The following is a 15322-nucleotide window of genomic DNA, read 5'->3' as shown; positions in this document are numbered from 1 at the left end:
TGTGGCTGGTTGCTGAGGACACTATAGTGTACAATAAGTATGATTGTTGAGTTAATGTGGAAGGATACAGGATGATTTGGACAGGATTTTTATTTGGTGTGATGAATGATAGTAGCTTGCTTCCCATGTAAAAAAAGAAAGAAAAGAAAAGTAAGCTAATGCAGATGAGTGGGAAAAACTATCCTGTAATGTTCAAATACAGTATTAGTAATGTGCTGCCTGGCACAGTCACATCAATTAAATATTTAGGCATAATGTTGCAATGCAATATGAAATGGAGCAGTCACACGAGGAAGGTAGTAGGGAAGACGAATGGTCGACTTGGGTTTATTAGGAAATTTTAGGAAAGTGTAGCTCATCTACAAAGGAGACTATGTATAGAACAGTAGTGCAATCCATTCTTGAGTACTGCTCAAATATTTTGGATGTCTTAACAGGTCAGATTAAAGGACGACATTAAAGCAGGCCAAAGGTGAACTGCTAAATTTTTTAATAGTGGGTTCAGTCAACATGTGTTATGGAGATGCTTCGTGAAGTCAAATGGGAATCACTGAAGGAAAGACAACATTCTTTTTGTGAAACGCTATTGAGAAAATTTAGAGAAACGGCATTCTATTGCTGTCAGTGTACATATCACTTATGAACTGCAATGACAAGATAAGAGAAATTGGGGCTTGTACAGAGGCATCTAGACAGTTATTTTTCTGCCACTCCACTTGCAAGTGTAAAAGGAAAGGAAATGAATAGTGGTACAAGTTAACCTCTACCATGCACCCATATAGTGGGAGTATATGTGTAGATGTAGTTGATATCCAGATATTAGCCTACCACAGATGATTAAATAAAGACAATGAACAGAGGCCTTCTAAAATTATGACTGAGGCCCCTTGAGAGTGGACCACTTCATATGATACAGGTGAAGTACCTCAGATTCAAGAATAATGTAATAATTCCAGTTCCAAAAACGGAAAATGCTGACAGTTAAGAATAGTACTGAAACATTAGTTTAATAAGTCATATTTGCAAAATACTGATACACATTACCTACAGAAGATACATGTTACAGGGTGATGATGTACTATTGGCCTCTGAAGACGAAACTAACCTACAGTGGCAAGTCAAAGCCTGGAAAGACTGCCTTGCAGAAATAGGTCTGTGACAACATAAAGACAATGCAGTACCTCACCACAGATGTAAACGATTCAGACACCATCAGAATAAATGCTGTTGACCTCCTAACAACAAGGACTTTGAAGTACCAAGGCTCAACCTTTGCTACCATGGAAATCTCAGTGCAGAAATCTCTATCCAATTGAGCAGCACTTGGTTCAAATGCTGCTCTGTGTCTTATGTACTCTGTGACCGGAAGTTTCTAGGCAGGCTCATGTTGAAAGTATACTGATCTGCATTCTGTTCAGGTGTGCTGTATATGTTGAATGCTGGCTTTCAACAAACAAAGTGGAACAATAACTTGCTGACATGAAAACAAGGATGCTGAGATGGACATCTGGATTAACATTGCACAGCCATGCCACAAATCATGAAGTTCGTAAGTTTTACCAAGCAGCGCCAATGGTAGACAGGGTGAAAGACATCTGTGATAGTAAGAGCATGTTCTTAGAGCAAACACACCAGTTGCAAAAACTGGTTTTCACCTTAGAGTAAATGGTAAACAGCCAGTAGGATGATCTAGGCAGCAATGGCTTGACAACAGACACTGTCAGCATGTGGAACAAATGTTAAGGAAGAAGAAGAAGATTATCTACAGAAAGTACTGGTAGAAGCCAATCTCGGAGAAGATCTGTTAGGGTCCTGAGAAATGTAGGAATACACGAGATGGTATTGATGCTATGGCTTATCTTACAAGACAGACTGTAGCAAGGCAGTCATACGTTAATAGTGTTTATAGATTCAAAGAAGGCTTTTATGAATGTTGAAAGCATGAACGTGCATGCATGCATGCGCACACACACACACACACACACACACACACAGAGAGAGAGAGAGAGAGAGAGAGAGAGAGAGAGAGAAAGGGGGGGGGGGGGGAGGTTGCTATGTAAAACTCTAAGTAGGTGCAGCATGTTTTCTTTGTTCTTAAAATGTGCCACAAAGTAATTTTATTTTTAAATATTTTTCAGTGTTTCCTTGCTCCTGTCACATACATCTAGTAAAAGATAACAAACACATAGAGATTACAAAGTACATTATGCTAGCCATTTTGAAAGGGAGTGGTAGTTCAGGTAGATGAAATAAAACTTAAAAGATTTGCCAATGATTTAATTCTGTTAGAGATGGCAAAAGGTTTGAAAGATTAGTTGAATGGATTGTATAGTGCCTTGAAAAGAGGTTTTAAGATAGATGTCAAGAAAAGGGAAAACAAGGACAATGACATGTAGCCCAATTAAATCCAGTGTTGCTATGGAAATCAGATTAAAAAATTAAAGACTTGAAGTAGTAGACAAGTTTTGTTATTTTCACAGCAAAATAACTGACAACAGCAGGTAGACTGACCATAACAGGATAAAATTATCCAGCGAAAGACAAATATGATAACACTGAATATGAGTTTCTTTCTAAGGAAGTCGTTTCTGAATGAATTTTTTTGGCCTTGTCGTGTATGGAAGTCAAATGTGGACAATAACCAATACAGACAATAAGAGAATGGTAGCTTTTGAAATGTGATGCTACAAGAGAATGGTGGAGATAAGATAGACTGAATAGCTAGTGAAGTGGTACTAAACTGAAGTGTGGGAAAAAGAATCTTAAGGTACACAGAAGAGAAAGAGGGAGTAAGCTGATTATTGATCACATCCTGAAACGGCAAGAAACAGTTAATTTGGTAACTACAGGAAGTGTATGGGAATAAAAATTGTAGAGAGAGGCCAAGACTTGACTACAGTAACCAGTTTGATGTGGATGCTGGCTGCAGTAATTATGCAGAGATGAAGAGATGTGCACAGGATGGATTAGAATGGAAAGCTGCTGCACACTTGTGTCTGGACTGAAGACCACAGCAATGTATTGTAAAAGCAGTTGTAAATTGGTAGTCAAATCTTGAAAATAAAAAAACATGAAGCATTTACATCCAAGTCATAAAAGGAAAATAATGTATAACAGAAACTCAATGGCTCAATCAGGATGTTCAGAGAGAACTTACAGGGAGAATATTAGGAATAGACGTACAAAGTGAACAGTATAAACAAATTTCCTCCCCATTTTGAAGACTGATTTCCCTGAAACAAATAAGAATAAAACTAAGCAGAAGCATGGCCAAGGAATTGATGAAATTGGCGTTAAAGTATTTTGTACTTTGGAGAGAAATATTCAAGTAATTTGGGAAATTCAGCATTCATATTGATTTAGGAGACAGCTAAAAGATCAAGCTCAGCCAGGCTAAGATACCAAATTTTGGTTCATTTTGTAAATGTTAAACTCACAGTGGAACTAACTCATCTTCTAGCTGTAACACATATAAACAGTATTTTTAGCATCTGAGCATTCTGTAAAACACAATAGTTTGTGTGCTACATGACTAACTGCAGACAATCAGTTTGGTTCAAACGGCTGATGATATATCACTAGAATTTATAGCTGCTACATAAAACTTAAGATATTACGAAACAAGGCAACACTCTCTGAATTTATTCTATAAAGAAATATTGCGGCTTGTTCCAGAACTGACCTTGAGATGGATGACCATTCTTCCAGTACTGAAAGTGGAAGTGAGGAGGACATCATGGATATCCATAATTTGTGCCGTTTATGTGCAATCCGTGATACCTGTCTTATTCCACTCTTTGGATTTGAAGGAAAGCAGTATGGTCTTGAAATGAAGATCAGAAAGTACCTAGGCTTACCAATAAAGGTAAATTGTTCTATTTTTCTTACCTCATTTGACTTTTAAAAATGGAGCCTGTAAAATTAACTTCCAAAGAAATCTCACAAGTTTATTGTAAATTCATTAAAATCATTGAGAGACTTGAAAAAATTAAGTTATGCGACAAATTTCAAATATTATATATACACCTGCGGGCATATATTTACAAAATCATTATTATATCTAAAAACAAAGATGATGTGACTTACCGAACGAAAGTGCTGGCTGGTCGATAGACACACACACAAAATTCAAGCTTTCGCAACAAACTGTTGCCTCATCAGGAAAGAGGGGAAGGAGAGGTAAAGATGAAAGGATGTGGGTTTTAAGGGAGAGGGTAAGGAGTCATTCCAATCCCGGGAGCGGAAAGACTTACCTTAGGGGGAAAAAAGGACAGGTATACATTCGCACACATACACATATCCATCCACACATATACAGACACAAGCAGATATATATCCCGGGAGCGGAAAGACTTACCTTAGGGGGGAAAAAGGACAGGTATACATTCGCACACACACACATATCCATCCACACATATACAGACACAAGCAGATATATCTGCTTGTGTCTGTATATGTGTGGATGGATATGTGTGTGTGTGCGAATGTATACCTGTCCTTTTTTCCCCCTAAGGTAAGTCTTTCCGCTCCCGGGATTGGAATGACTCCTTACCCTCTCCCTTAAAACCCACATCCTTTCGTCTTTACCTCTCCTTCCCCTCTTTCCTGATGAGGCAACAGTTTGTTGCGAAAGCTTGAATTTTGTGTGTGTGTTTGTGTTTGTTTGTGTGTCTATCGACCAGCCAGCGCTTTCGTTCGGTAAGTCACATCATCTTTGTTTTTAGATATATTTTTCCTACGTGGAATGTTTCCCTCTATTATGTCAAAATCATTATTAGTGAGAATCTGCATTGTGTATTTTTCGCCAGAGATGATTGATATGTGCTATGATGTGAAATCTGTCTGCAGTGAATTCAGTCAGTACAGTCACATTTATCTGTCTTGTAGGTCACAAAGTTTTACGGACTTACTGTACCACATAATTTATCTAGTCTGTTCAACTTAGTTGGTTGTCAGAGATAAGTAATGTCTGAATTTTTGTTAGTGTAAACAATAGCAATTATATTCTCAAATTTTCATCTGGATTCATTCTTCCATTTTTATACACATGTCCATTTGGAGTCCAGATAGCAAACACATCTTAGACTATCACTGACAGCATCTGCTGAAGACAACTGGATCAGTCAGTGTAACATTAAAAATAGAAACAAAATTTTTTCTGACCATGGGCTGTCAGAAACATATCTTCTTGTCAGCATATGTTCCTTGAACTTTGCTCTGTATATTTATTTGATGAAGTCATATTTTGCCAAAATTTTGTAACATATGCTTTATGAAACTTCCTGGCAGATTAAAACTGTGTGCCGGACCGAGACTTAAACTTGGGACCTTTGCCTTTCGCGGGCAAGTGCTCTACCAACTGAGCTACCAAAGCACAACTCACGCCCCATCCTCACAGCTTTACTTCTGCCAGCATCTCGTCTCCTACCTTCCAAACTTTACAGAAGCTCTCTTGCGAACCCTGCAGAACTAGCACTCCTGAAAGAAAGGAGTTCTCCAGGATTCGCAGGAGAGCTTCTGTAAAGTTTGGAAGGTAGGAGATGAGATACTGGCTGAAGTAAAGCTGTGAGGACGGGACGTGAGCCGTGCTTGGGTAGCTCAGTTGGTAGAGCACTTGCCCGTGAAAGGCAAAGGTCCCGAGTTTGAGTCTCGGTCCGGCACACAGTTTTAATCTGCCAGGAAGTTTCATATCAGCCCACACTCCGCTGCAGAGTGAAAATCTTATTCTGGGGGAATATGCTTTATATTTGTTAGCTGTACTTGTCTATTATTTTATACTCTCTTTTGTATTTCTGAAGCTTTATTAACTAAGTATGTCAATTATGCATTCATTATGCAATTAATGAAACAGCTAACAAGTGGCTCACATCATCATTCACAGATGACTCTCAAAAACATGCTCCATTGGGGGTTGATAGTGACATAGGAGGTTCACAATTCAGAAGGCGACAGGATGCTATATGCTTGTTACATCACGAGGAGGCACTGCCTGATAGCAAACATAGGCTCACCAGCTGCAGCACAGAAGCTGACAATAAGCTGGTCTGAGGAGCTCCTTCATTCATTCATTTGTTAATCAATCCATCATGTTCCATAGATTCTGTCAAGAAGTAGAACCTTCAGGGATGTGAACCATGAAGCATGTGTTTTTGGCGACATTTGTTTTACATGTATCAGGCCATGGTACAAGCCACATTTGTCTGCCTAACATTTTGTCTTCCAGTTCTGGAGACATTATCAGAGGTTTTAATGACTCAGAAAGCAGTTACAGACTCGAACAAGCTCAGCTAGCCGAGCTGTTTATGTATCCAGCTAACAGTCAGTTAACAGTCAGTTCATTATGTCATCAGACTGCTGTCTGAATTTGTAGAGTCATACCAACATGTTTTGTGGTGCTTTATTTAGTATTGAGGCCCACAAAGTGTCTAATTTCAATCTGTCTTCTTTTCTGTTAAAGTTGTTTCAGAATTTCTGTATTTCTGTGACCTATCTGTACATCTTAGCAAGGTAATGATTCGATCTTTATAAATCTGTGCTATGAGAGAAATGAATTTGGTGGTTCCACAGTCCCACATTCTCCTGTCACTGATTTACCCTTGTTGCCTATATGACAATTGCCGTTGTGTTCCTTATGATGGGTGTTAATGCTATTTTTTTTATGTAGTATGTACACTTGACAACATGTGAAAGGGATTTTATATACACCAGTTATGGCAAGAGGCAGGGCGAGGCCCTTTGGTTTTCACATGTTCATGCATCTTTCTTGTTGGTGCAAACATGATGTCAAAAGTGTGTCCTCTCAGTGCTCTTCAGATGCAATCTGTAATCTATTTTATGAATTGGAGGGAAACTTTCCCTTTAGTTGATTCTTTTTCTTCAGAATGTATCAGATCATATTGGGTGTAGTACTCTATTTATCTCTTTGTTAGAGTAGCCATATCTTCTTATGGCAGTTCTTGAATGGTTGAGCTCATCCTCATCCTCCAAGTACATGAGACTCACAGATTCTTTAGCATGGTCCACAAATGTGTTGATAACTCCTCTTTTCCATTGGGGAAAGTGACTGGAATTTTAGTGAAGGTACCTATCCATGTGAGTGGGCTTTCTGTAGGCTCCTTGCCCTAAAATTCCATCTGGTTCTCGAAATATCTGTACATCCAAAAATGAAATTTAATCTTCGTTCTCATTTTCCTTAGTGAACTTCATATTAGAATTAATATCATTCAGATAATTTAGGAATTATGAGAGGTCTTCTTCTCCATGAGGCCTTGTAACGAAAGTATCATATGTGTACCAAAACCAACGTTGGGGTTTCTTCTTAACCATCTGAAGGGCTGTTGCTTCAATATGTTTGTTTGCGTGGCCATCTTCCGCAGCAGCTGTTAACATCTGTTACCTGTTACTATATGTTATCCATCTTGAGCTGACTGCAGATTATTATTATTATTATTATGATTTAAATTAGTTTTGCTTTTATCTACAAAGCATCTTCCATGGTTATTCTGTAAATTGGGTACATACATTTGTACATTTTTTGATGTCAGTGTTTTCTTTATAAAGTTGGTCTGCAAGCTACTGCTAGACTGCAGTCAGCTCAAGATGGATAACAAATGAAAAAATGGTTGGATCCAATTAAAGACATACTGTTTGTCCATTGTTGACAATTCACATGGTGGCAGTTGGAAAACTGTAGGAGGTGTGCCTTGCTCCAACATTAGGACTGCTGAGAGGACAGAAGCAGTGAGGAGAAGGCAGCAAAGGCTGCTTGCTGCAATCTTGGCACCATTATCCTTAACAATGTGTGCAGTAATACTCTGTATGTAGGAGAACATAATGTTAGCAGTACACAGGAGATAAAGGAATATCTTTCAACTAGTACTGATTTTCTTCTCTTCTGGCAGCACCAATAAAATTGTCGAGTTATCTTGGACAAGCAGTATGTGGCATCTTTCTACATACATCAGCGTGAACAAATTCTCCTGGAACACAGACATGAGTTTGCAAATTAGATTTAAGTACTTTCCTGTATAGTTTATCATCCTGACATGATTCACAAAGGAATTTCTGTAAAGTCTTTAATTTTAATGTGGACTCAAATCAGAGTCATCCATTATCTTCAAGTTCTCAAAGTTTATATCGCCCAACTTCCTATGTCAGAACAGAGCTAAATCAAATGGTGCACAGTTTGCTTGTCCAATATTTTCTATGCAAGACGACATTCTGTAACACAGATTCTCAACTTTTATATCAGTTGCCACTGGTCTCTTACTAAATATCTCAATCTTGTTGTTGTTTAAATGATGACTAACTGAAACCCTCAGCTGCCGACAGGTGTTGTTGATATACCTCGATGTGGACAGCTGAAAATGTGTGCCCCGACTGGGACTCGAACCCGGGATCTCCTGCTTACATGGCAGATGCTCTATCCATCTGAGCCACTGAGGCCACAGATGAATAGCGTGACTGCAGGGACTTATCCCTTGCACGCTTCCCGTGAGACTCACATTCCCAACTGTCCACAATTCTATATATATATATATATATGTACCTTATAGACATTTGCCCATCCACTCATTATTCGCGCACGCTTTGGTGATTCCCGTAAGAGTTTGGGCAACCTTGTTGTTGTTGTTGTTGTTGTTGTTGTTGTTGTCTTCAGTCCAGAGACAGGTTTGATGCAGCTCTCCATGCTACTCTATCCTGTGCAAGCTTCTTCATCTCCAAGTAATGCTGCAACCTACGTTCTTCTGTATTTGCTTAGTGTATTCATCTCTTGGTATCCTTCCAAGATTTTTACCTTCCATGCTTCGCTCCAGTACTAAATTGGTAAACCCTTGATGCCTCTACTACTGAAAAGGCCGCTGCCCCTCTTCGGGAACAACTCGTTTGTCTGGCCCCTCAACAGAAACCCCTCTGTTGTGGTTGCAACTATGGTACGCCAATCTGTATCACTGAGGCATGCAAACCTCCCCACCAGCGGCAAGGTCCATGGTCCATGGTTCATGTTGGGGGGATTTCAATATTATTGTTGTTAAATGTGATTCCTTAAATCTTTACTGGCTGCTGTTCCCACTGAAAAAAGCTTTGTTTCTCAAATCAGTAACATGTGATCTATCCTCCACTTTGTGGGGTACACCACTTACTAGCATGTTTAACTTGACTGATCCAATACCTTGAGCATAGACAACTCTTCAATCTGTGACAGACATTGCTCTTCTTTCAGTAACTTTGCTGTTAAATTATTGTAAGTCTTCCTGTTTTCATTATAGAACCCCAGCTGTAACTAGTGTACCATATTTCACTGAAAGTCCACTTGAAAATTTGACAATTTTGTCAGTATTTCACACTGGTTCGCGGTCTGCAAGAGACTGAGCTAATGTTTCAATTTTACTAAAATGTTGCAAAATAATATCACACTACAAGGTTTTATAATTAAAGTACTGATGTTTTAATGTAACTTTATTTACTGTAGATTTCTATTTGTGATTTATCTAATTCCTCATTCCATTAGCTCTAGAACAGGACACAGCAGTTAGCAGCAAATGGTCAATTTCCAAATTTCCATACCAGATTAAGGAAAAGAACTTTACTTTTCCATTAAGCTCACCACATCAACTGGCCACACTGTATTTCCGGCAACAACATCCAGCAGTTTCTCAGCATGAGAGAGAATTTTCGTGTGACATTTCGATAAATGAAAATTGCTTCTACCAAATTTTTGGATGCCGATAAACTTTGTTGTATCAATGTTTTCCAGTTTTCGCTTTACAAGTGTGTATGCTAAGGTTGAGTCTGGATCCTCAGTTAGTATGCTTGCATCATCAGTGAACTTTAAAAATTCTGAATCACCTTGTAAGCACCCTCATACAAGAATGATAGTAGAAGTGATCCATAAAATTGTCGTCCAGTATCCTTGAGTTCTATTTGTTGTAGAATCTTAGAACATATTCTGAACTCAAACATAATGAGGTTTCTTAAACAGAATGATCTCCTCAATGCCAGCCAGCATGGATTTCGAAAACATTGATCATGTAAAACCCAACTCGCATTTCTCTTACAGACACACTGAAAGCTTTGGATCAAGGTAGTCAGATAGATGCTGTATTTCTTGATTTCCAAAAAGCATTTGACTCAGTACCACACGTATGCTTAATGTCAAAAGTACGATCGTATGGGGTATCAAGTGAAATTTGTGACTGGATTGAGGACTTTTTGGTAGGGAGGATGCAGCATGTTATCTCGGATGGAGAGTCATCGTCAGATGTAGAAGTAACTACAGGTGTGCCCCAGGGAAGTGTGTTATGACCATTGCTGTTCATGTTGTATATTAATGATATTACAGTCAATATTAATAGTAAAATCTGGCTTTTGCACTTATCTATAATGAAGTGCAATCTGAAAGAAGCTGCAAAAATATCAACTCAGATCTTTATCAGATTCCAAAGTGGTGCAGAGGTTGGTAACTTGCTTTAAATGCTCAGAATGTGAAATTCTGCACTTCACAAAATGATAAAACGTAGTATCCTATAACTTTAATATCAATGAGTCATAGCTGGAACTGACCAACTCGTACAAATACCTGAATGCAACACTTTGTTGGGGTATGAAATGGAATGATTACATAGGCTCAGTCGTGGGTAAAGCAGGTGGTAGACTTTGGTTTGTTGATAGAATATTGGGGAAGTGCTATCAGTCTACTAGGGAGATTGCTTACAAATTACTTGTGCAATCGGTTCTAGAATATTGCTCAAGGGATCCATACCAGATAGGACTAACAGGATATATTGAATGTATACAGAGAAGGGCACCACAAATGGTCACAGGTTTGTTTGATCTGTGGGGGAGAGTCACAGAGATACTGAAGGAACTTAACTGGCAGATTCTTGAATACAGATGTAAACTATTCCGAGGAAGTCTATTAACAAAATTTCAAGAACCAGCTTTAACTGACGGCTCTAGGAATATACTACAAACCCCTACATATTGCTCTCTTAGGAATCATGAGAATAAGATTAGAATAATTACAGCATGCACAGAGGCATTCCAACAATCACTCTTATGTGAATGGAACAGGAAGAATCCCTCATAACTGGTACAATGGGATGTACCCTCTGCCATTCACCTCACAGTAGTTTGCAGAGTATAGATGTAGATGTAGAAAGTCACTAGAAGATCATTTATAGAAGTTAACTGCAAAACAGACCTTAGTATTGAACCTCGTGGCACTCAGCACCCCACACGGTAGGTTCTCTCACAAGGTAATTCTTCTCATTTAGCTCTTCTGGCATTTTATTTGTGAGGTTTTGTATTTCTTTCTCTGTGAATAATCCTTTATGATCCCCAGACTGAGAACCTGTTCACTGGCTCTACCCAGTTAAATGATCAGTATTCTCTTATAGGTCACTTTCTTAAAACCTCTGGAAAGACTGGAAGGAATGCCTTAGATCTGTAATTAGAGGAGGTTTGCTTTTCTCCAACTTTTTGGATGAATGTTGTTACAGCTTATTTGTGTGTGTCAGGATATGTACCCATAGTAATTGATTAATTATGAAGACAACTTAAGGGTAATCTTATCTACTTCTACATCACACTCCACAAGCCACCTCATGATGTGTGTCTGAGGGTACTTCTGGTACCTGTTCCACATGCAAATGATGCATGGGAAGAATTGTTGTTGCTAAGCTTCTGTGTTGGCTCTAATTTCTCAAATTTTCTCATCTGTTCATTATGCGAGATGTATGTGGAAGCAAGTAATGTGTTGCCTGATTCCACGCGAAAAGTACTCTCTTGAAATTTCAGTAGTAAAACTCTCCCAATGCACAATACTTCTCTCGTAACATCTGCTGATGGAGTCTGTTGAGCTTCTTGGTAACACTCTCACATCGAGTAATTGATTCTGTGACTAAATGCACTGCTCTGAGTCAGTCCTCTGTATCTCTTCTATCAGTCCTACTAGGCAGGTATCCTTTATTGCTGAACAACAGTCAAGAACTTTTCAAACAAGCACCTTCTAAGCTACTACAGTCATGGATATGTTACATTTCCATAAGATTCTTCCTATTAATCTCAGTCTGGCATCTGCTTTTCCTACTGTTTGTTGTATGTGGTCATTCCACTTAATGGGCTCCGGAAAGGCTCAAAATCTTGAAAAGTTCAATTGTTACTTTTTTGCGTTTTCTGAATCTGCAGACTATTACCTTTTAATAGATATATAATTTATTCAATTCCGAAGACTACAACTATTTTTAAATTTTTTTTGAAATGTGTTCTACATGGGCGTGACCCACTGTGGCGCTGTTAAACTGCTGTCAAATGGTGTTATTATTAACGTCCGTGTTCATCAGGTACATTTTAGTGATGTGAGATAAAGTATGTGTTGTGGCTAACCTGTGATGGTTCAATATATATCGCTGGTGTGATTGTCGATTGTTTCATGTTTATTTACTCTGTCGTTATCTCGAAAATATTCGTAATTAATTCTGTTTCTTGAGTCTCTGTTTTGTTGAAGTATAATAATGAGTAAAAGTAAAGTTATTAGAAATCCTCTGAAGGCTTTTAAGAAAAGGAGAAATGTTGGAAAGCCAAAGGTATGTGTTATTACTGTAAACAATAAAGATGATAACGAAGTGAGTGAACCTAACCTCTCAAGTACACCTGCCCACAGCAGTCAAAGTGGGAAAGAAAATACTTCACAGAAGAAGCTTGGTTCAATGAGTGAAAACTATGAATGTTTTATGGGCGAATCGGATGTGAATGAAATATTTGATATGTCGGTTCTCAAAGGAATTTTTTCAAACTGTGTAAGATGTATTCATTGTAGTGAAGTTGGTCTGGAACTCTCCATAATAAAGCACGTAGGACTTGCTAGTGAAATACAACTGAAATGTGATAAGTGTTCATACATGACCACCTTTTGGAACAGTGTTGCAGTAACTGCAACTGAAGAAAATGGTAGCAAAATCTACGAACACAACATTAGATTTGTTTATTCCTTGCGTTCAGTTGGTAAGGGTGCTACTGCAGGTGCAATTTTCTGTGGCATCATGAATCTTCCAAATCCCCCAACCAAGTTTACGACCTATAATAAATTAATAGGGTCTAAAGTAGAAGATGTCTGTATAGAATCTATGAAGAATGCTGTGGAAGAGGCAGTAATGGAAAATAATGGTAACAGAGATTTGACTGCAGCGTTTGATGGTACGTGGCATAAACGGGGACACACATCTCTTCATGGTGTAGTATCTGCCACCAGTATGTATACAGGGAAAGTTTTAGATGTAGCAGTAATATCAAAGTATTGTAGATGTCCACAAAAATATAAAGGTACACATGAAAATAATTGCAAAGCTAACTATAGGGGCAGTAGTGGAGGAATGGAAGTGGCTGGTGTTGCCAGTATATTCCAGCGTTCTGAGGCGTGTGATAAAGTGCGATACGTTAATTACCTTGGTGGCGGTGATTCTAAAAGTTTCAAACATGTTCAAGGACTGAAGCCCTATGGTGATGATGTTGTAGTGCAGAAATTTGAGTGTATTGGACACATACAGAAGCGAATGGGAACAAGACTTCGGCGACTGAAAGCTTCGTACAAAAAACAAACACTCAGTGATGGTAAAGGGTTGGATGGGAAGGGAAGGTTAACTGACAGTGGAATTGACAAAATACAGAACTATTGTGGAATGGCTATTAGGCAAAATACACAAAGTGTCGACGAAATGAAGAAGGCTGTTTGGGCTCTTTTTTTTCATACTTCTTCAACCGATGAAAATCCCCAACATAGCTTGTGTCCCAAAGAAGAAGACAGTTGGTGTAAATATAACAAAGGATTGCTAACTGGTGAAGTGTGCACTCATAAGCATAGTCTGCCTCATGCAATAATGGAGGTGATAAAACCTATTTTCAGAGACTTAGCAGCACCTGAACTGTTGAAAAAGTGTATTCACGGAAAAACTCAAAACCCTAATGAAAGTGTAACTAGCGTTATATGGTCGAGAATCCCCAAGACTGTATTTGTTGGAATAGAAACACTTCACTTTGGTGTGTATGATGCTGTTGCGACTTTCAATGATGGCAACATTGTAAGGTGCAAGGTATTTAGAAATATGGGAATGAAGATAGGTTCTAACATGGTACGAGCGATGCTTGCTTTAGACAAGGAACGCCTTCGGGCTGCAGACAGGGCTGTAAAGAGTCTAGAAATACAAGCAAGAGTAAACAGGAGGAGGAACAAGAGGAAGCTGGAGGAGGAGTTTGCAGAGGATGAAGATAATCCATCCTATGGACCTGGAATGCACTAAAAAGTTAATCCAATCTTTGTCGCTCGATTCCCAAAACTTTTATTTTCTCATACTAATTACATGTTTTCTAAGGATCTTCCAAACATATTTGTTTCAAACTTTCAGTCAATGTTACACAGTACCTTCTGCATAATTTAACACAGCCTTTTTCCAAAAAACTGTATATGTTTGAATATATAAATAAAAAATTGCAAAAAAATGTTGTGAATTTTTATTACAATTGAAAAAAAAATCATCTTTAATAACTGAACTAAAATTTTGTAAAATCCCTGTGTTAAGTTGTAGCCCATATTCCAATAAATAATCTGTAAAAAGTTCAACTTCCTACCTCAAATACTTTATGAGGAAAGATGTAATTTATAAGCGTTATTTTAACATTGCAAGTATAGGGCGTTCCGGAGCCCCTTAAGGTCACTCTGGATATAGTATGTTCACTCACACATCACATACCCTCAATTCCATTGTGAAGGAGAGTCTTCATGGATGTGGACTGAGTCAAGCCAGAGTCTTAACAGTGAGAAGTGACCCCTGCTGGCTACGTCTGTAAAGCATACTGACATCCAGGCATGACGAGTGCTAATCGTTCAGACTGATAATTATGGTAATTACTTGTAGATTAGGAGAAGAACAGCTTCTTTGAAAAAAAGCCACTGCTAACTCCTCCTGTGCTACTCAGAAGCCAGTTTTATGCAGTATTTCAAAGCATATATGTAACTCTGCACAGACCAATCTCAAGCTGTCTGTGTACTGGTAAAGTCTGGGTGCACCTAGTACAAATAAGTGCAGATATTCCTGACTGAGCGCAATGTACAGAACAACATTACATCATATGTAACTCTGCACAGACCAATCTCAAGCTGTCTGTGTACTGGTAAAGTCTGGGTGCACCTAGTACAAATAAGTGCAGATATTCCTGACTGAGCGCAATGTACAGAACAACATTACATCAGTATTTAATTCATTTTCAGTCTAATAATTATAGCAAACCTATGCCTAAAATATGACAACAAACAGTTGAAGAGGTT

The 15322-nt window shown here is 38.5% G+C and overlaps 1 protein-coding gene across 2 annotated transcripts in view; it reads left to right on the top strand.

The window, feature by feature from the left end:
* LOC126260185 (uncharacterized) overlaps window positions 1-15322 on the top strand; it is a 424295-nt gene that overhangs the window by 9612 nt on the left and 399361 nt on the right. For both annotated transcript variants that reach the window (XM_049957460.1, XM_049957459.1), the window contains exon 2: window positions 3676-3865. In XM_049957460.1, the coding sequence (XP_049813417.1) occupies window positions 3676-3865 (190 nt within the window). The remainder of the gene's footprint in view (window positions 1-3675; window positions 3866-15322) is intronic.

Source organism: Schistocerca nitens, chromosome 5 (assembly GCF_023898315.1).
Source record: "Schistocerca nitens isolate TAMUIC-IGC-003100 chromosome 5, iqSchNite1.1, whole genome shotgun sequence".
NCBI classification, from domain to species: domain Eukaryota; kingdom Metazoa; phylum Arthropoda; class Insecta; order Orthoptera; family Acrididae; genus Schistocerca; species Schistocerca nitens.
Note: the sequence above shows the minus strand (reverse complement) of the source record. Positions and strands in the feature narration are given on the sequence as shown.